The following is a 22,695-nucleotide window of genomic DNA, read 5'->3' as shown; positions in this document are numbered from 1 at the left end:
TGGACATTGATTTTTTTACTAACTCAATAATGCAGAAGTCATTACCTAAACATTTATAACAAAATTTGTACTGAAAAAATAAAATAAAATAAATACACTGTATATAGTCAGGGTTTCTAACTATGCACGTTTTATTTCCATTCTAATTTTACTCTTTTTTTAAATTTTATATAAAGAAACTTGTCCCCTTGTATTCCATGTCATAGAGGATATAAACAATGAGATGAAAAGGATAATAAAACATTTGGCTCTCTGAAGGCTAGTCCTCTAAATGGGCCATTGGGCATCAGCAGTAATGCAAACGCGAGCTAATGTGAATACTAGCACTAGCGAGCACTCCCATAAGGGGAGGATAAATCCCAGCGCTCTGTTGCCTACAGGTACTTACTTAATAGGGAGCTGTCTCATGTGAGCAATTCGGCCTTGCCAATGTAGTTGTAGAGGGAAAAGGTCATGAGCCCTTCATTTGAAAGTCTATATTAAATATGCTTCTCTAGATATTCCTTCTGGCCACTTATCCTTAGACAGAAACATGTGGGTCTAGACATTTCTGATCAAAATCTTGTTTTTTATGATTCAAACTCTTATTATTATTAAAATAGTCTTGGGAATGAAATGTGCATAACGACTAATGCATGTGCATGAATTCTTGAAAATCACCAAAATGCTGCATTCATTTTCAACCAAACTAAATAATCCCTGTCTTAATTTTGTTAATGCTCACCAAAGAGTATATCTAAATAGACATTTACTATGTCTTTTAAATGATTAAAATAGTGCTGGGGATTTAAACAGTTTGTGCTGCAATTAAAGTATACAATTTATGTTTGATATTGTTACACAATGTCCATGATGAAAGCACATCATCAGAATGAATAATAACAGGTGCTGTACTTTATTCCAGATGGTGACACACTGAATGAGCTCCTGAATGGCACATGTGACTGGATGCTCTAAGTAAAGTACACTTAACCTGTCAGTCACAGTGCCATCTGGTAGAGTCTCTCTCACACACACACACACACACACACACACACACACACACACACAGATAAGATGAAGTACAAGGTCGTCTCTTCATCCTTTTTAATCTGGATAAAAATATTACAGGCTTCATGGCTGGGGAACTTTAATCATTTTCATGCCCTGTTAAAAATCCACCCCCTTATAATCTAACTAGTAGAGCATACACCATCATTACATCATACTTTTTCCTCAAAATGAATGTGTCATGAATATGGCTCGTTATGGTCAATATATTCATGCGACTTGTGAGAACCCACCATAGAAAGAGAGCTTGCCCTGCACGGAGTTCCTCCCTTTGGAATTCTCAGCAATGCACTCATAGGTGCTGGCGTCATCCTGCTCAAAGTACGGGATCTCCAGGATGCCGCTGGCCTTCCCCAAATCCACTTTACGGGAGAATGGAATGCCATCGACACGCCTCCATATTATGGAAGGGACGGGACTTGGTTAAGGAGGAGATAAAATGAATAAAAAATGAGACATTAGGTGAATAAACTTCTCAATCAAATGTAAATGTGATGATCTAATTAAATGAAATGTGTATAATATTTTATATTTTGTTTTTTTATTTTATAATATTACATTAACTTATTGTTCTTTTGTTTCATGTTTAATGTATTGATGTTTTATAACCAAAGATTTTACTTTACCTCACATATAATGCGGATGTTTTCTATTTATGATGCATGTGTGCATCGGATGCCTATATCCTGGTTTTATTTTCTGTTCAGTGAAAACATACAAGACACTTACTTGCCTAAAGCAAAGCACTCAAGTCTCACAGTTGCACCTTGAGCCACTTGGACCACCTCTGGAAATTGCACTTCAATTTTTGGTTCATATTCTCCCATAACACCTGAAGAAAGAAACGCTCACTGAAAAAAAAAATCATTTTACATGTGCATACTGAAATGTGGGTTTGAGGGTTTTATTGCTTATGCAAATTCTGCGGTGTGACACACTGATAGCAACATATGTTTTTGGTTGTGCTTTTGATGTTTGTCATCTTTATTACTTTAGAATTTTTGAAAGGTCACTTTATTTAGATATTCTGTGAACAGGAGTCATGTGTAGAGATTGTACAAGGCTTAAGTTATCTCTGATAGCTGCTAGGCTGTGAGAGAGGGAGTTTAAATAGATCCTTATCACTAGTGTGTAACACAGCACGCTCCTGTCAATGTAGGCACACTGGCTAAGCTGTGGAGATCTGATGATTTTTCTCTTCCCATGTTTAACTGAAAGTGATGTGACGTATAACATGGAAATAACAATTTCACCATTTCCGTAGAAGTAGATCACCCAATTATATATTTTGTGGTTTTGCTAATTAACTACATGAGCAAATAAAATATACACTCACTAGCCACTTTATTAGGTACACCCACACACCTGCTGTTTGATGCAGTTATCTACAACCCCGATTCCAAAAAAGTTGGGACAAAGAACAAATTGTAAATAAAAACGGAATGCAATAATTTACAAATCTCAAAAACTGATATTGTATTCACAATAGAACATAGACAACATATCAAATGTTGAAAGTGAGACATTTTGAAATTTCATGCCAAATATTGGCTCATTTGAAATTTCATGACAGCAACACATCTCAGAAAAGTTGGGACAGGGGCAAAAAGAGGCTGGAAAAGTTAAAGGTACAAAAAAGGAACAGCAGGAGGACCAAATTGCAACTCATTAGGTCAATTGGCAATAGGTCATTAACATGACTGGGTATAAAAAGAGCATCTTGGAGTGGCAGCAGCTCTCAGAAGTAAAGATGGGAAGAGGATCACCAATCCCCCTAATTCTGCACCGACAAATAGTGGAGCAATATCAGAAAGGAGTTCGACAGTGTAAAATTGCAAAGAGTTTGAACATATCATCATCTACAGTGCATAATATCATCAAAAGATTCAGAGAATCTGGAAGAATCTCTGTGCGTAAGGGTCAAGGCCGGAAAACCATACTGGGTGCCGATGATCTTCGGGCCCTTAGACGGCACTGCATCACATACAGGCATGCTTCTGTATTAGAAATCACAAAATGGGCTCAGGAATATTTCCAGAGAACATTATCTGTGAACACAATTCACCATGCCAACCGCCATTGCCAGCTAAAACTCTATAGTTCAAAGAAGAAGCCATATCTAAACATGATCCAGAAGCGCAGACGTCTTCTCTGGGCCAAGGCTCATTTAAAATGGACCGTGGCAAAGTGGAAAACTACTCTGTGGTCAGACGAATCAAAATTTGAAGTTCTGTATGGAAATCAGGGACGCCATGTCATTCGGACTACAGAGGAGAAGGACGACCCAAGTTGTTATCAGCACTCAGTTCAGAAGCCTGCATCTCTGATGGTATCGGGTTGCATTAGTGCGTGTGGCATGGGCAGCTTACACATCTGGAAAGACACCATCAATGCTGAAAGGTATATCCAGGTTCTAGAGCAACATATGCTCCCATCCAGACGACGTCTCTTTCAGGGAAGACCTTGCATTTTCCAACATGACAATGCTAAACCACATGCTGCATCAATTACAGCATCATGGCTGCGTAGAAGAAGGGTCCGGGTACTGAACTGGCCAGCCTGCAGTCCAGATCTTTCACCCATAGAAAACATTTGGCACATCATAAAACAGAAGATACAACAAAAAAGACCTAAGACAGTTGAGCAATTAGAATCCTACATTAGACAAGAATGGGTTAACATTCCTATCCCTAAACTTGAGCAACTTGTCTCCTCAGTCCCCAGACGTTTACAAACTGTTGTAAAGCGAAAAGGGGATGTCTCACAGTGGTAAACATGGCCTTGTCCCAACTTTTTTGAGATGTGTTGTTGTCATGAAATTTAAAATCACCTAATTTTTCTCTTTAAATGATACATTTTTTCAGTTTAAACATTTGATATGTCATCTATGTTCTATTCTGAATAAAATATGGAATTTTGAAACTTCCACATCATTGCATTCCGTTTTTATTTACAATTTGCACTTTGTCCCAACTTTTTTGGAATCGGGGTTGTAAATCAGCCAATCCCGTGACAGCAGCACAATGCATAAAATCATGCGGATACAAATCAAGAGCTTCAGTTAATGTTCACTTCAAATATCAGAATAGGAAAAATTGTGATCTCTGTGACTTTCACTCTGGCATGTGTGTTGGTGCCAGATGGACTGGTTTGAGTATTTCAGAAACTGCTGATCTCCTGGGGTTTTCACACACAACAGTCTCTAGAGTTTACACAGAATGGTACAAAAAACATTGAGTGAGCAACAGTTCTGTGGGTGGAAACACCTTGTTGATAAAAGAGGTCAAAGAAAAATGGCCACACTGGTTCGAGCTGCCAGAAAGGAAATAGCAACTCATATAATCACTCTTTACAACTGTGTTGAGCAGAAAAGCATGTCAGCACTCAATAACAGAAGACCACATTGGGTTCCACTCCTGCCAGTCAAGAAGAAGAATCTTCGAATCAAGAACAAGTTCCTCATAAAGTGGCCAGTGTATATGTAGTTAAAATGAAAAATGCTTTTACAATAATATTAGCTATAAAATGAAAATCCATTATTCCTTGTTCTGTTCCTTACTTGATCACATTTTAAACACTTTAATTATTATTTCATATCCTGTAGTAAACCCATACATAAACAAAGAACCAAGTGAGGACAAATACCTTACTCAAAGCTCATCAGTACAGTTCTCCGTGATTATGTACATTCTAACCCATGCTATAGGTTATATGACAATTTACTTAATTATATAACTGACAATATAATTTATGTATTTACAAATAGATATGTGTTGAAAACACATCTGATACCTTATCCTCGCTGTTATTGTGAAAATGGTGCTATCTAACTGTTGGCTAAGTCAAAATGCCGAGTCACTGACAATCAATGACTCAAAAAAACCAACAACAACAAAAAAAACACAAACAAACAAAAATAAAAAGAGAATGAGAAAAGGAACTGAGCATGTCCACTTTACTAGATCACAAAAATACTGCTGCACTGCCCTTATAAACAACTTGCTTGCAATTAGTGAATCTGAATTCTTGAAATTAGCAAATTCAGGAAAAAGTCAGCAAGAAAATAATCAGGCTGTTCCTATGATATCACCCTCTATCAGAAAACAAGTGAGAGATGAGTAGCCCCATGCAGAGCAGGTCCGCTTCCCCAGCTCCTATTGGAATCTCAGATTTAGAGTTGGAGATACAGTGGTGCTTGAAAGTTTGTGAACCCTTTAGAATTTTCTATATTTCTGCATAAATATGACCTAAAACAACATCAGATTTTCACACAAGTACTAAAAGTAGATAAAGAAAACCCAGTTAAACAAATGAGACAAAAATATTATACTTGGTCATTTATTTATTGAGGAAAGTGATCCAATATCATATATCTGTGAGTGGCAAAAGTATGTGAACCTCTAGGGTTAGCAGTTAATTTGAAGGTGAAATTAGAGTCAGGTGTTTTCAATCAATGGGATGACAATCAGGTGTGAGTGGGCACCCTGTTTTATTTAAAGAACAGGGATCTATCAAAGTCTGATCTTCACAACACGTTTGTGAAAGTGTATCATGACACGAACAAAGGAGATTTCTGAGGACCTCAGAAAAAGTGTTGTTCATGCTCATCAGGCTGGAAAAGGTTACAAAACCATCTCTAAAGAGTTTGGACTCCACCAATCCACAGTCAGACAGATTGTGTACAAATGGAGGAAATTCAAGACCATTGTTACCCTCCCCAGGAGTGGTCGACCAACAAAGATCACTCCAAGAGCAAGGCGTGTAATAGTCAGCGAGGTCACAAAGGACCCCAGGGTAACTTCCAAGCAACTGAAGGCCTCTCTCACATTGGCTAATGTTAATGTTCATGAGTCCACCATCAGGAAAACACTGAACAACAACGGTTTGCATGGCAGGGTTGCAAGGAGAAAGCCACTGCTCTCCAAAAAGAACATCGCTGCTTGTCTGCAGTTTGCTAAAGATAATGTGGACAAGCCAGAAGGCTACTGGAAAAACGTTTTGTGGATGGATGAGACCAAAATAGAACTTTTTGGTTTAAATGAGAAGCGTTATGTTTGGAGAAAGGAAAACACTGCATTCCAGCATAAGAACCTTATCCCATCTGTGAAACATAGTGGTGGTAGGATCATGGTTTGGGCCTGTTTTGCTGCATCTGGGTCAGGATGGTTTGCCATAATTGATGGAACAATGAATTCTGAATTACACCAGCGAATTCTAAAGGAAAATGCCAGGACATCTGTCCATGAACTGAATCTCAAGAGAAGGTGGGTCATGCAGCAAGACAATGACACTAAGCACACAAGTTGTTCTCCCAAAGAATGGTTAAAGAAGAATAAAGTTAATGTTTTGGAATGGCCAACTCAAAGTCCTGACCTTAATCCAATCGAAATGTTGTGGAAGGACCTGAAGCGAGCAGTTCATGTGAGGAAACCCACCAACATCCCAGAGTTGAAGTTGTTCTGTATGGAGGAATGGGCTAAAATTCCTCCAAGCCGGTGTGCAGGACTGATCAACAGTTACCAGAAACATTTAGTTGCAGTTATTGCTCCACAAGGGGGTCACACCAGATACTGAAAGCAAAGGTTCACATACTTTTGCCACTCACAGATATGTAATATTGGATAGTTTTCCTCAATAAATAAATGACCGAGTATAATATTTTTGTCTCATTTGTTTAAGTGGGTTCTCTTTATCTACTTTTAGGACTTGTGTGAAAATCTGATGATGTTTTAGGTCATATTTATGCAGAAATATAGAAAATTCTAAAGGGTTCACAAACTTTCAAGCACCACTGTAGATAAGGCAGCACAGAAAAATAAATAAGTAGGCCTATCCAAAGAAACATATGGGTAAGCCTCTTTATATTACAAGTATCATCATTTCAAACATTGACGTCCTTATACTCTCTACAGTATTTCAGTTCTGCACACAGTTTGACCAATACTTGGATTAATCTAACCCTCAAGGTTAAATTTGGTATAAGAAGAGTAGATTTATTTGTGGACTGATGATTTGATCTCATGATTTAATGCCTTTTAGTAATTTCTTCAATCAATATTTGATTTTACTTTTCTCTAATCACTCATTTATTGGGGGCATTTGTTCCTCTCCTCCATTTTTTCCCCTCTCCTGTTTTGTTTTCAGGTAAAAGGAGGAATATAACCGCTACACCCTACTTTGGGAGAAACATTTTTGAAATAACTGACTTGACCTTTTGTGCTTTGGGATAATATTGAGTATATGTATGCAAATCAGAACGTGTCTTGGCCAAAAGTTTGAAATTGATGGTATTGGAATTTGAGCTAAGGGTGGGTGTTGGTATTACTGGAGTGGGTGCAGAGAAGGGGTTCAATTTGGAACATTTTGTCCTCCTGTCCATAATTCCTAATGCGTGGCCTGTGTTCATTTAGAGTTTATGATATTACACCAGCAAAATGTGACTCTTTTTTAGTTAGTCTGATATTTTCGGGCTAATCTTAGTTGTAAATTGTGGTTCATACGGCCCACAATTAGATGAGTGTAGGACAAATGACCTTTCTTTTTGAAGACCATTTGAAAATGCCAGACTACAGGCAACAAAACTACTGGTAAGCCTCTTGAAATTTGTATGGAAGCTGTTAATTAACATTTGGATATCATTTGTGTTCACTGAAAATGGAAATAAATGGATGCTTTCTTCTAATTTATTTGAGGATATAGTTCGTCAGTCAACAAGGACAATGAACAATAAAATTGAAGTTGACCTCGACCAATTAAATCTGAACCGTCATGTTACTTATACAATACAATTTAATTGTAACAAGATTAAAATTAAGTAGTAAAAGAGTTCTGACATGATACAATTTGTTAGTGACTCACCATCCGTGCGCAGTATAAGAGGAGTGGGCGGGCCATGCACATGTGTCTTTGTGACAGTATTTGTGACAACACATGTGTAGTTGCCCACATCGGACGGCTCCACCTTGGCAATGTACAGGTTCCCTGTCTCCTGAGACACAAACCTTCGTGAATCCTGCTTCACGAACGATGGATACTCATTAAAAATCCAGCTGAACGTCAGGGCTGTTGAGGAAAAAAAAAAAAGATGTACAAAAATGTCACTTGACATGAATCATAAAAAAAAGAAAGAGGTCGTTTTACAGCTTGGAAACTTTGCATGAACATAACTAGAGGATGTCGTGACATTTCTGCTCTCCTCTGAATCGAAATGGCAGGAGTCAGTGCTGCTCATGAATCTTGTGCCTCCCCAGAGTTGCTTAATTAGCATTTGGGCTACATGCTAGGGTGAAAATTAATCAGGCCGAGGAGGGTTGTGGGGCTTGGGGGGTGAAAATTAATGATGGAAAAAGATAACCAGTGTCCTGTGATTTTTTTGGCCTCCAGTCAAACGGATAGTAAGCCTACCAAAGCAGGCCATTCTTTTATACATATATATATATATATATATATATATATATATATATATATATATATATATATATATATATATATATATGAATGAAAGATAATCAAAGTACAGAATGTCATCATAACATTATAGGACATTCTGTGAAAAAGTCAGTGCCTTTTTAACAACAAAATAGAGTGGTTTCTTCAGCGAGGAACATTTTTGACATTATTTCCACCACAGTCTTGCTTTTCTACTCGTCTTTTCTTTTTGTTTTTGATATAATTTTGATATTTTTTGATATTGTTTGTTTTAATTGATCTTGCTTTTGAGTGGACCCCAGGAAAACTAGCAACCACTTTGTGGAAACAAATGGGGATCCCAATAAAGAATAAATAAATAAGAATAAATGTTCCACCACAGATTTAAGTGTGATGGAAATGACTGTTGTGGAAATGACATTTCAACAGTATTTTGTGAAAAACTGCAAGACAGCTTGACACATTAGCTAAGATTTGATAGCTAGCATATGGTGCATGCAAAATGCACTTATTTGACTTATTTTACCATGAAAGTACAGCATGTTTGGAAATGACATACAATAAAAATATGAAGCTGTTCAAGCAATATTGACCTTGATTTTTCTTCAATAGCTGTAAATGAAAGTGTACATCATTTTCAATTAGACATGTGCTCTGTTGTCACTGTCCATTTCCATAGCAACCACCCAAATAATCTCACATACAGACTTTTTTTTTTAGCAGGATGTTACATTGCTGTGGTGGAAATGATATACTCTGTGACAGCTATATTTTGTGTAAAAAATAATGTTGACAACTGTCTCTCTGATTATTTGAGTATTATGTACAATCAAAGTTTTTAGATAAATTATATTTTAACCTTTTTTTTCATGGTTGAATTTTATAGGTCTGGGTGTGGGACAAGGGCAAAATAGTGATATTGAAGCCTATAAAGATGTTGAACAGTAAATAAATAAATAAATAAATAAAAATCATCATGGCCAGATGGTATGTCTGGTTGTTAATTTTTGTTCAAACAGAGACAGAATGGTCCAAAACTATATTATTTTTAAAAATACGACCAAAGGACATGAGAGTGCACTGCACAAAATACCCCAGAGTCCTGAGAAGATTTGCCTGTTTAGGCAGTGTTTAGGACTGGGAATTACTAACACTGGCCACTAGACGGTGTGTATGACTGGCAATTACTAACACTGGCCACGAGATGACGTGTATGACTGGTAATTACTAACACTGGCCACTACGAAGCGTTAAGGACTGGTAATTACTAACACTGGCCACTAGGCGATGTGTATGACTGGTAATTACTAACACTGGCCACGAGGCGGCATGTATGACTGGTAATTACAAACACTGGCCACTAGGCGGCGTGTATGACTAATTACTAACACTGGCCACTAGGCGGGGTGTATGACTGGTAATTACTAACACTGACCACTAGGCGGCGTGTATGACTGGTAATTACTAGCACTGGCCACTAGGCGGCGTGTATGACTGGTAATTACTAGCACTGGCCACTAGGCGGTGTGTATGTCAGGTAATTACAAACACTACCAGCACTAAACGGGTGGCACGGTGGTGTAGTGGTTGGCTCTGTCGCCTCACAGCAAGAAGGTCCGGGTTCGAGCCCCATGGCCGGCGAGTGCCTTTCTGCGTGGAGTTTGCATGTTCTCCCCGTGTCCGTGTGGGTTTCCTCCGGGTGCTCCAGTTTCCCCCACAGTCCAAAGACATGCAGGTTAGGTTAACTGGTGACTCTAAATTGACCGTAGGTGTGAACGTGAGTGTGAATGGTTGTCTGTGTCTATGTGTCAGCCTTGTGATGACCTGGCGACTTGTCCAGGGTGTACCCCGCCTTTCGCCCGTAGTCAGCTGGGATAGGCTCCAGCATGCCTGTGACCCTGTAGAACAGGATAAAGCAGCTAGAGATAATGAGATGAGATAACCAGTCCTAAACACCGCATAGTGGCCAGTGTTGGTAATTACCAGTCATACACGCCGGCCAATTACTAACACTAGCCACTAGGCGGTGTTTAGGACTGGCAATTACTAACACTGGCCACTAGGCAACGTGTCTCATCTCTATCTCATTATCTGCCAATTTCATACACCTTTAATACGCCATTAATAAATTTAGTACAGTTTGCATTTTCTCTATGACTTATATAAGGAATAAAACACGTCAGGGTATTTATTTGTGCATACAAATAAAAATGGAATTTATTGTGATATCATAGAATAACATACAGTACAGTGGTGCTTGAAAGTTTGTGAACCCTTTAGAATTTTCTATATTTCTGCATAAATATGACCTAAAACAACATCAGATTTTCACACAAGTCCTAAAAGTAGATAAAGAGAACCCAGTTAAACAAATGAGACAAAAATATTATACTTGGTCATTTATTTATTGAGGAAAATGATCCAATATTACATATCTGTGAGTGGCAAAAGTATGTGAACCTCTAGGATTAGCAGTTAATTTGAAGGTGAAATTAGAGTCAGGTGTTTTCAATCAGTGGGATAACAATCAGGTTTGAGTGGGCAACCTGTTTTAGATCAGGGATCTATCAAAGTCTGATTTTCACAACTCATGTTTATGGAAGTGTATCATGGCACAAATAAAGGAGATTTCTGAGGACCTCAGAAAAGGCATTGTTGATGCTCATCAGGCTGGAAAAGGTTACAAAACCATCTCTAAAGAGTTTGGACTCCACCAATCCACAGTCAGACAGATTGTGTACAAATGGAGGAAATTCAAGACCATTGCTACCCTCTCCAGAAGTGGTCGACCAACAAAAATCACTCCAAGAGCAAGGCATGTAACAGTCGGCAAGGTCACAAAGGACCCCAGGGTAACTTCTAAGCAACTGGAGGCCTCCCTCACATTGGCTAATGTTAATGTTCATGAGTCTACCATCAGGAGAACACTGAACAACAATGCATGGCAGGGTTGCAAGGAGAAAGCCACTGCTCTCCAAAAAGAACATTGCTGCTCGTTTGCAGTTTGCTAAAGATCACGTGGATCTACCAGAAGGCTATTGGAAAAATGTTTTGTGGATGGATGAGACCAAAATATAACTTTTTGGTTTAAATGAGAAATGTTATGTTTGGAGAAAGGAAAACACTGCATTCCAGCATAAGAACCTTATCCCATCTGTGAAACATGGTGGTGGTAGTAGTATCAAGGTTAGGGCCTGTTTTGCTGCATCTGGGCCAGGACGGCTTGCCATCATTGATGGAACAATGAATTCTGAATTATACCAGCAAATTCTAAAGGAAAATATCAGGATATCTGTCCATGAACTGAATCTCAAGAGAAGGTGGGTCATGCAGCAAGATAACAACCCTAAGCACACAAGTCATTCTACCAAAGAATGGTTAAAGAAGAATAATGTTTTGGAATGGCCAAGTCAAAGTCCTGACCTTAATCCAACCGAAATGTTATGGAAGGACCTGATGCGAGCAGTTCATGTGAGGAAACCCACCAACATCCCAGAGTTGAAGCTGCTCTGTACAGAGGAATGGGCTAAAATTCCTCCAAGCCAGTGTGCAGGACTGATCAACAGTTACCAGAAACATTTATTTGCAGTTATTGCTGCACAAAGGGGGGGGGTCACACCAGATACTGAAAGCAAAGGTTCACATACTTTTGCCACTCACAGATATGTAATATTGGATCATTTTCCTCAATAAATAAGTGACCAAGTATAACATTTTTGTTTTATTTGTTTAACTGTGTTCTCTTTATCTACTTTTAGGACTTGTGTGAAAATCTGATGATGTTTTAGGTCATATTTATGCAGAAATATAGAAAATTCTAAAGGGTTCACAAACTTTCAAGCACCACTGTGTGTATAATATATATAAATAAAAATACACACACACCTATATACTTATACATATATGGCTGTCCATTCTAGTGGAGAACATGTGCAGTGCCCTGCCGTGCTCCACTCCACATCCCTACAATGCCCTCCACCCCACTCCACACAGTGGCAATGACACAGTCATTGACACAGAGTTGTTACTCATCCACCAACCATCAGTCAAGGGTCAAGAGACTAAATATATATTCTTCATAGAATTGAATGAAAATTTCATAGAATCATCACTGCACAGAACAGGATAGAAAGCACCACGAAGATGCAGAACAGAACATGACAAAACACCACATAAATACACACACACACACACACACACACACACGGGATGTTTAGGCTGCAGTCACAAAAAGGAACACCATGTTTAAGAAGATATTGAAATTATTTAAACTATTAATAGTGGAGTTCCCCACACACATGGAGCAGAGACCCATACGAGAATATAGAGATGCATCAACCTGATTTTTGATGGCTTCACCATCTGATGTACTTACGTACGTATATACGATGAACGTGTACCACCACAGGGAACACAATCGTAAGTGCAAACTAACGTATCTCATAAACACTTGACCACCAAACAATGAAATTTGTATCTCTATTTACATAAGATAGATGGGTTTTCACCCAGTGCTTATTTGCTTTTGAAAAAAATAACATGGAATTATTTACCAATGCGTTTTATGGAAAATATTCATGACAATTTTATGAAAAAAACTAGTTAAAACAGTTTTATTACTCCACTCGGTTGTTGGACAATTGACAGTTTCTGTCATGTAAGGGTGGTAGATGGCAGAAACTGACGACTGAAAGAGCAATTAAGCAGACCAGTATTGGCAAAGCCTCTGGGATGGATGGTATACTGTTGGAATTGTACAAGGCAGCAGGACCCGCAACCCTCAGTGCTCTGCACAAGATAGTGACCAGCATCTGGAAAGAGGAAATTATGCCACAGGACTTTCGAGATGCCACTATTGTTCCCTTGTTCAAAAATAAAGGAAGCAAAGCCAACTGTGGTAATTACCGGGGCATCTCCCTTCTCTCAATCGCTGGCAACATCCTTGCTAGAGTGATTCTGAATCACCTTCTCACCGCTGTCTCAGAGAACTCACTGCCAGAGTCCCAGTGTGGGTTCAGACCAGGGCGTAGCACCATCGACATGGTTTTCTGAGTAAGACAAGTGCAGGAGAAGTGTATCGAACAGAATATGGATCTCTACACTGTCTTCATCAATCTGACAAAGGCCTTTGACACTTAACAGAGAGGCACTCTGGGTCATCCTCGATAAACTTGGATGTCCCAGCAAGTTCATCAGGATCATCCGCCTCTTCCATGACGGTCTGACTGGGCTTAGTCCTAGCCAGCAGTGATACCTCTATCCCATTTGACATCTCTAATGGAGTCTAACAGGGGTGCGTCCTGGCTCCCGTCCTCTTTAACCTGTTTTTCACTTGTGTGCTGAATCATGCCCTTCGTGATCTTGAGCAAGGAGTCTTCCTTAAGTACAGACTGGATGGATCCCTGTTTGACCTACGCAGACTGAATGCCAAAACCAAAGTCATTGAAAGACTCATCACCAAGGCACTCTTTGCTGATGACTGTGCACTAATGGCCCACACTGAGGTGGTGTTTACATTAGACCGTATCAGCGGATCATCAGATTAACGTTTTTAAAAACGATTAGTGTGCACACAGCAACGCCAATACACGATTCGCATGCACACAGCAACGCCAATACACGGATACGCTAATCACATGACTAATTAGACGGCACGCAAGTTGAAATGTGTAAATGTGTAATGTGTAAATTTCTCCTCAGCGGCTCGGCTCCGCAGGCATCCTGCACTCCAAATCACTCCGCCCTGAACAGCGAGTGCCCTCTGGAGGGTGCGCACTCCGGCCCTGCGCAGCTCACAGAGCGCGCGAGTGAAGCGCACGAGCAGTGATTCGGGACTGAGCCGCTGTGTGTGTGATCCCAGTGCATATCGGGCATGCGCAAGTCACTTACCACTTGCAAGTGGAAGGATGGCAAGCCTAAAGACAATCATAACTACACAATGGGCAGTATTTGCATCAGTATTTGCAGTATTTTCATACTTTTATACTCTTTAATGAAAGGTGATACAAGGCGGAAGTCCGCGCCGTTTTTCAGCAGTCGCGTCACATGACCAACGCCAGCGAATCAGGAAGGTGGATGTCACAGTGACGTTGTCCAATGATGACGTCAGCTAGAGCTCAGCACAGCGTATCCGCGTATCCTCAATGTTTACACAGCACCGGACCAGACACAAACTGGGTGGAATATGTGGGCCCTGGCGGATTCCCATTTCCCGGCGTTTTAATGTGAACGGACAGTGCATCCGCGAAGAAAATGAGACAGATACAGTCTAATGTAAACTTGGCCTGAGTCTGATCTCCAGACAGTTGTCGGCAGGTTTGCCGAAGCCTCTCGTCTCTTCGAGCTGACCATCAGTCTAGGGAAAACTGAAGTCCTTTTCCAGCCATTCCCAGGTAGTGCGGCCCCTCCTCCTTGCATCATGATTGACAACACACAGCTGAAAACAGTGGAGCACTTCAAGTACCTTGGAAGCACCATCTCTTCAGATGGCTCTCTCAATAAGGAAATTGCTTCTCGAATCAGCAACGCCAATCAGTCCCTTGGTCGTCTTCGCACCCGTGTGCTGAACCATAAGAACATCAAGCTGTCTACAAAGATCAAAGTCTACAAGGCAGTCACTCTCACAAGCCTCTTGTATGGATGTTAGACATGGACACTATACAAGAGAGATATAAAGCAGTTTGAGCACTTCCACATGAGAGCACTGCGGCCAATCATGGGCATCAAATGGCAGGACAGAGTGACCAACCTAGAAGTCCTCGACAGGGCAGATCTAGTCAGTATCAAGGCCATGGTCATGAAAGCTCAGCTCCGATGGACAGGCCACGTCATCCGCATGGACCCATGCAGAGTTCCTTGACAGCTCCTTTGTGGTGCACTGTCACAAGGCCACAGAAATCTTGGATGCCCTAAAAAGCGCTACAAGGACAACATAAAGGAGAGCCTTAAACACTGCGACCTCCCTGACAAAGACCTAGAAGCCTGTGCTAGAGACAGAATCAAGTGGTGTTCCAAGACAAAAGAGACCTATATGAACTTTGAACAGTTTAGGCTTGATAGAGTGCTAGGTGCTAGAGAACGCAGGAAAGCCTCCACATCTGTAAGCCCTGCCATGTCATTCCAGTGCCCTCAGTGTCCCAGAGTGTGTTATTCCAGAATTGGCCTCACTAGCCATGCTCGTGCCCATCAACGAAGACTGCGCAACTGACATCATCGATACCGATGGTCACCCGAAGAAGGGTGATAGACATATGTAAGTGCCTGGAAGAGTTCTACTGAAAACACACTTGCAAACAGATCCAAAACAGAGACAAAGGCAGAATTGAAAAATAGGCAGTGAAGCACAGACAGGATATCAGAAGTAATATAATACTCAAAGTCCAAATACATAAACACAGTCAAACCCAGAAAAGCAAGACAAAATACAAGGCTTGGTGACATCAGATGCAGGGTACAGAGCGTATACTTTGCAAAGTCTCTGTGTTACTGAGAGTCCTTATATGCATGCACTGTGATTGCACTCTAATCAGGAACAGGTGCATGGTAATTAGTCCTAGTTGTGTGTGTGTGTGCTTTGCAGTCTGCGGCTATGCGCGCCGAGCTCCAATGCATGTGGACATGACTGAGGTAACCAGACAACTGTTTGACATAAGTCTGCTATTTGATCATAACTACATCGTAATGATGTAAAGTAAAAGCACTGGTTCACTGCTGTCCACCAGGCACCCAGCAGAGTCACGCCATAATAAATGTCATGGTGTTGTTTCTGGTGCATGGCATGCGGTGTCAAAGGAAGGAATAAATATGCATTTGCAACTGCAACGTGTATCTCATTGTTGGTATCACTGTCACAAGATACTGCAGCAATGTACTGATGTGAAATACACTACACAAAACAATTCGATGGTTCATATACTATAACATTATTCAATTCAGGTTAATTTTGTGTCCTTGGAAATATTTTGCTCATACACTCATCAGGAGCTCGACTTTTAGGCAGTGCCTAAATATCTATATTTATCTGAATGTTTGCATACAAACAACAGTCAGTCTATGCTATATATTCCATACTCTTTCTCACAGTGGTGTGCAGGTGGTGTGAAGGTTATTACTCTATGCTACACAATCATGTGACTACCCGACAGTCAGAGGTGTGCCAGAAGTTATACTTTGATTTTTTTTTTAATTTGATTTATTTGGCTAAAATGCAGTACATACAAAATACAGTATGAACATGGCATAAAAACCAGGATTACAAAAAAAGTATGAACACTCCTTTCCATTGTGGTCCCAGACTACTAACTTCAGTCACAAGGGACAATTGCCCCTCCCCCCTTACCTTTAGTAATATAAGGTGAAAAAATTACTACAGGTGACATTAATGCTAATAAATTTCTTATACCAGTCAAAAGTCCTTCCCACGCCACATGGCACATACGGCGGTGCCGATCTCCGTTTCTGTAGCCCTTGGCCTCTCACCTAATACAGTGGGGCAAAAAAGTATTTAGTCAGTCACCAATTGTGCAAGTTCTCCCACTTAAAAAGATGAGAGAGGCCTGTAATTTTCGTCATAGGTATACCTCAACTATGAGAGACAAAATGAGAAAAAAAATCCAGAAAAATCACATTGTCTGATTTTTAAAGAATTTATTTGCAAATTATGGTGGAAAATAAGTATTTGGTCAATAACAAAAGTTCATCTCAATACTTTGTTATATACCCTTTGTTGGCAATGACAGAGGTCAAACGTTTTCTGTAAGTCTTCACAAGGTTCACACACACTGTTGCTGGTATTTTGGCCCATTCCTCCATGCAGATCTCCTCTAGAGCAGTGATGTTTTGGGGCTGTCACTGGGCAACATGGACTTTCAACTCCCTCCAAAGATTTTCTATGGGGTTGAGATCTGGAGACTGGCTAGGCCACTCCAGGACCTTGAAATGCTTCTTACGAAGCCACTCCTTCGTTGCCCGGGCGGTGTGTTTGGGATCATTGTCATGCTGAAAGACCCAGCCACATTTCATCTTCAATGCCCTTGCTGATGGAAGGAGGCTTTCACTCAAAATCTCACGATACATGGCCCCATTCATTCTTTCCTTTACACGGATCAGTCGTCCTGGTCCCTTTGCAGAAAAACAGCCCCAAAGCATGATGTTTCCACCCCCATGCTTCACAGTAGGTATGGTGTTCTTTGGATGCAACTCAGCATTCTTTCTCCTCCAAACACGACAAGTTGAGTTTTTACCAAAAAGTTCTATTTTGGTTTCATCTGACTATATGACATTCTCCCAATCCTCTTCTGGATCATCCAAATGCTCTCTAGCAAACTTCAGACGGGCCTGGACATGTACTGGCTTAAGCAGGGGGACACGTCTGGCACTGCAGGATTTGAGTCCCTGGCGGCGCAGTGTGTTACTGATGGTAGCCTTTGTTACTTTGGTCCCAGCTCTCTGCAGGTCATTCACTAGGTCCCCCTGTGTGGTTCTGGGATTTTTGCTCATCGTTCTTGTGATCATCTTGACCCCACGGGGTGAGATCTTGCATGGAGCCCCAGATCGAGGGAGATTATCAGTGGTCTTGTATGTCTTCCATTTTCTAATAATTGCTCCCACAGTTGATTTCTTCACACCAAGCTGCTTACCTATTGCAGATTCAGTCTTCCCAGCCTGGGGCAGGTCTACAATTTTGTTTCTGGTGTCCTTTGACAGCTCTTTGGTCTTGGCCATAGTGGAGTTTGGAGTGTGACTGTTTGAAGTTGTGGACAGGTGTCTTTTATACTGATAACGAGTTCAAACAGGTGCCATTAATACAGGTAACGAGTGGAGGACAGAGGAGCCTCTTAAAGAAGTAGTTACAGGTTTGTGAGAGCCAGAAATCTTGCTTGTTTGTAGGTGACCAAATACTTATTTTACTGAGGAATTTACCAATTAATTCATTAAAAATCCTACAGTGTGATTTCCTGGATTCTTTCCCCCCATTCTGTCTCTCATAGTTGAAGTGTACCTATGATGAAAATTACAGGCCTCTCTCATCTTTTTAAGTGGGAGAACTTGCACAACTGGAGGCTGACTAAATACTTTTTTGCCCCACTGTAGCTGGGGGGCTAGTCCTTTGGTAACCGCGAGAGTTGGAGTTCTTATACCAGTATGAACCAATTACCTGAGACATGGTGCATGCTGCTTGCTGTGCACAATGAGAGGCAGCTGTGGTTGTGTGCAGTGCTAGACAGACTCCAGACATTAGCCTGAGCTTATGATCAAGCTGGCAATTCTACCTGCTGTGCTATCGTGGACCCCTGCCAATCAACATATGCCAACAAACATACAACAAACAAACAAATAAATAAACCTTGCAATTTAAAGTGCCATTCCACCATTGGATGTATTCTTTGGCATAAAATACAATATATTTTATGACAACATGACTAGACAGAGAAATCTTTTAGCTTCAAAATGATATATCAAACATAATTTTTTGACAACGACAAGTATATTAATTTTGCGACCAAAGTCACCTACCCTTTTAATTTCCGCGCGGTAGTGAAACATGATGTCATCGGCAGGTTCCCCTTCTTGTGTACCACGTGTCGGTCTATTTTTAGACCAGGAAACCCCCAAAGTGAGAGAGTCATTTCGCCTCGTATATGGGGGCCAAAAAAATTGCGAAAAATTTTGAGTTAATCTTTCAGTTAGCTAGATTTATTGGTATTATTTTTATCGCGTTCTATCCGCCATTGCTGATAATATGTGCCACGCCACACGTCACGTGGTACACAAGAAGGGGAACCTGCCGATGACATCACGCGCGGAAATTAAAAGGGTAGGTGACTTTGGTTGCAAAATTAATATACTTGTCGTTGTCAAAAAATTATGTTTGATATATCATTTTGAAGCTAAAAGATTTCTCTATCTAGTGATACCATTTATATATGTTGTCAAAATATATTGTATTTTATGCCAAAGAATACATCCAATGGTGGAATGGCACTTTAACATTCCTAATCATAAACCACTTATGTAGCAGATCCTCTGGTGCAGCTTATCTGTACAAATGTATTTATATTAATTATAAGATTTAATTCTCAAATCTGATTGGTCAGAAGCTGTGCATTACTTTTGTATAACCTCATGGACATGAACAATGTTTATATTAATGCACATAATATATGTTTTTAAAATAACAGCCCATGAAGACTGATTTGTTTGTATTTCAGGGAAGACTACAAAGGCCATGTGTGGTCATGGTTTGAGGCCCCTTTTTTCTTCCTGTGATTTGGTGACTGGGTGGTTTTTGATGCTGATGTTTTCATTTTCTTTTGTTTGCTTTTTTGTTTGCTTGCTTGTTCTTTCAAAATATCTTCAGCAATCATGCTACTTCCCTGCATCCAACATTTGCATCACATATTGATCACTAATTATTCAAACTGGCTAAAATCTAAGTACCTTCATTGTATACAAAACACCAATTTAGGTTAGAAATACCGGGAGGGTGTAACAAGTATCCGTGCTTTACAATGGTCACGATGCTGTGCACAGTTTCCAACTCTTCAGAACCGAGGAGGTTATGCTTGAGTGATTAAGAAGATGCAGTAGGGTAATTGTAGGTTAAAAAAAATGAAGCTGAGGGAGGGATTAATATTCCATGAAAAAAAAACCTTTAGACTTTCTAAGAATAATGTTGGAAATTTATGAGAAAAAAAACTTGGATATTCTCTGAGATTAAAAAGTCACAAATTTATGAGAAAAAAAAAGAAACCTGGAAAAATCATGCTTTGTCAATGAACCAGATTGATTCACTTTGCAAGGTTGGATCAACATAATCACATCATAGACGCCATGGCTGAGCCAAGAGTTATAGGAAATGTAATCCTTCAGCCTCTGTTGCGCAATATAAGAGAATAAAGTGCTGAGAGATTTTCAACTGCATTTCCCAGAATGCATTGCAGCTGTGAAGCTGGGAAGCACATGATGGATCATTGCATTTCCTGGATGAATGTATAAACCTGCCTGTCTGTGTTCTTTTATTGTCTTAGCTGTTTATAAATGGACAATATGGTGCAGATCAGCTTTGAGTTACTCTCAGTATATAGATTTTTCTCATCTATCTAAATCTCTTGGGTTTTTTTTTAAACAGCGAAGCCAAGAGTTACACGAAATTCAGTCTTTCTTCCTTGATCGTGCAATATACAGTAAAAGAATAAAGCAGTAAGATATTTTCTCTCTTGGCCATAATATGCCACCATAAGAATCCCATAACAAAAGAGTATTGTTTAATGTGATGTGTATATACAGTGTCTTGCAAAAGTATTAATTCCCCTTGGTGTTTGTCCTATTTTGTCACATTATAAGCTGGAATTAAAATTGATTTTGGGGAGTTAACACCTGTACCATTTGATTTATACAACATGCCTACCTCTTTAAAAGTGCAATTTTTATTATTTTATTTTATTATTATTTTTTAAATTGTGACACAAAGAATAATTACAATGAAAATACAGACATCTGGAGTGTGCATAGGCATTTACTCCCCCGCTCAAAGTCAATATTTTGTAGAGCCACCTTTTGCTGCAATCTCTTAGGATTGGCTATGTACTCAAATCCTTTAAACTAGCAGTTATCAAACCCCTGATTAAAAAACCTGACCTTGATCCCTGTCAGCTGTCCAATTATCAGCCAATATCAAACCTCCCCTTTATCTCCAAGATCCTAGAAAAAGCTGTGGCGCAGCAGTTATGTGAATATTTACATAGGAATAACATCCATGAAATGTATCAGTCAGGATTTAGACCTCATTATAGCACTAAGACAGCACTGGTGAAAGTAGTAAATGACCTACTGTTGGCATCTGATCAGGGATGTGCCTTGTTGCTTGACCTTCGTGCAGCATTTGATACCATTGATCATTCCATTCTTCTGGATAGACTAGAAAATGTTGTGGGAGTTAAGGGAATGGCCCTCTCCTGGCTCAGCTCTTATTTAACTGATCACTATCAGTATGTTGATGTAAATGGTGATTTTTCTAGACATACTGAGGTAAAGTTTGGTGTTCTACAAGGTTCTGTCTTGGGTCCACTGCTTTTTTCTTGATATATGTTACCTCTGGGTGATATTATTCCTAAACATTGTATTAGTCTCCACTGTTATGCTGATGACACACAGTTGTATGTTTCTGCAAAACCAGAAGAGAGACACCAGCTTAATAAAATTGAGGAATGTGTAAAGGACATTAGACACTAGATGCTTATTAACTTCCTTCTGCTTAACTCTGATAAAACTGAAATACTTGTACTCGGACCACATGCAGCTAGAAGTAAGTTTTCTGATTACACAGTAACTCTGGATGGCCTTTCTGTTTCTTCATGTGCAGCAGTAAAAGACCTCGGGGTGATTATTGACCCCAGTCTTTCATTTGAAACTCATATCGATAACATTACCCGGATAGCTTTCTTTCATCTCAGAAATATTGCTAAGATAAGAAATTTAACGTCACTACATGACGCAGAAAACTAGTTCATGCTTTTGTTACCTCCAGGTTGGATTATTATAATGCCTTACTGTCTGAATGTTCCAATAAGTGCATAAACAAGCTCCAGTTAGTTCAAAATGCAGCAGCAAGAGTCCTTATGAGAACTAGAAAATATGACCACATCACCCCTATCTTATCCACACTACATTGGCTCTCAATCAAATTTCATATTGTTTATAAAATACTACTATTGACCTTCAAAGCACTGAATGGTCTCGCGCCACAGTACCTGAGCAAACTTCTGGTCCTTTATGACCTGCCACGCCTACTTAGATCAAAAGGTGCAAGCTATCTGCTGGTACCTCGTATAGTGAAGGCTAGATCAGGGGGCAGAGCCTTTTCTTACAAAGCCCCACAGTTATGGAACAGCCTTCTAAGTAGTGTTCGGGAATCAGACACAGTCTCAGGGTTTAAGTCTAGGCTGAAAACATCTGTTTAGTCAAGCCTTTTTTTAATAGTGTTCATGAGGGAAAGGAGTAGATCTGGAGGGTCCTCAGGCAGAGAGTGTTTTGGTAAACTGGGATGTATGGATGCTGTCATTCCCCCACTCACTTGCTCACTCGAGTTTGTTGACGGTGTAGTGGCTGCTGCTTTATATCCCAGGGTGCCCTCATGCTTGTGTTACCTTCTGGCTCTCCCCTTTTAGTTATGCTGTCATAGTTAGTTTTGCTGGAGTCCCTGCTTGCACTCAGCGC

The 22,695-nt window shown here is 40.0% G+C and overlaps 1 protein-coding gene across 1 annotated transcript in view; it reads right to left on the bottom strand.

Moving 5' to 3' along the window:
* The window catches only part of LOC132885033 (contactin-4-like), a 542,655-nt gene that overhangs the window by 235,254 nt on the left and 284,706 nt on the right, over positions 1–22,695 (bottom strand). The window contains exons 6-8 of the mRNA XM_060919276.1: positions 7,909–8,112; positions 1,780–1,882; positions 1,284–1,468 (exon numbers count right to left, since the gene is read on the bottom strand). Coding sequence (XP_060775259.1) covers positions 1,284–1,468; positions 1,780–1,882; positions 7,909–8,112 — 492 coding nt within the window. The remainder of the gene's footprint in view (positions 1–1,283; positions 1,469–1,779; positions 1,883–7,908; positions 8,113–22,695) is intronic.

This window comes from Neoarius graeffei, chromosome 4, assembly GCF_027579695.1.
Source record: "Neoarius graeffei isolate fNeoGra1 chromosome 4, fNeoGra1.pri, whole genome shotgun sequence".
Classification (NCBI taxonomy): domain Eukaryota; kingdom Metazoa; phylum Chordata; class Actinopteri; order Siluriformes; family Ariidae; genus Neoarius; species Neoarius graeffei.
This window is presented reverse-complemented; position numbering and strand designations above follow the sequence as displayed.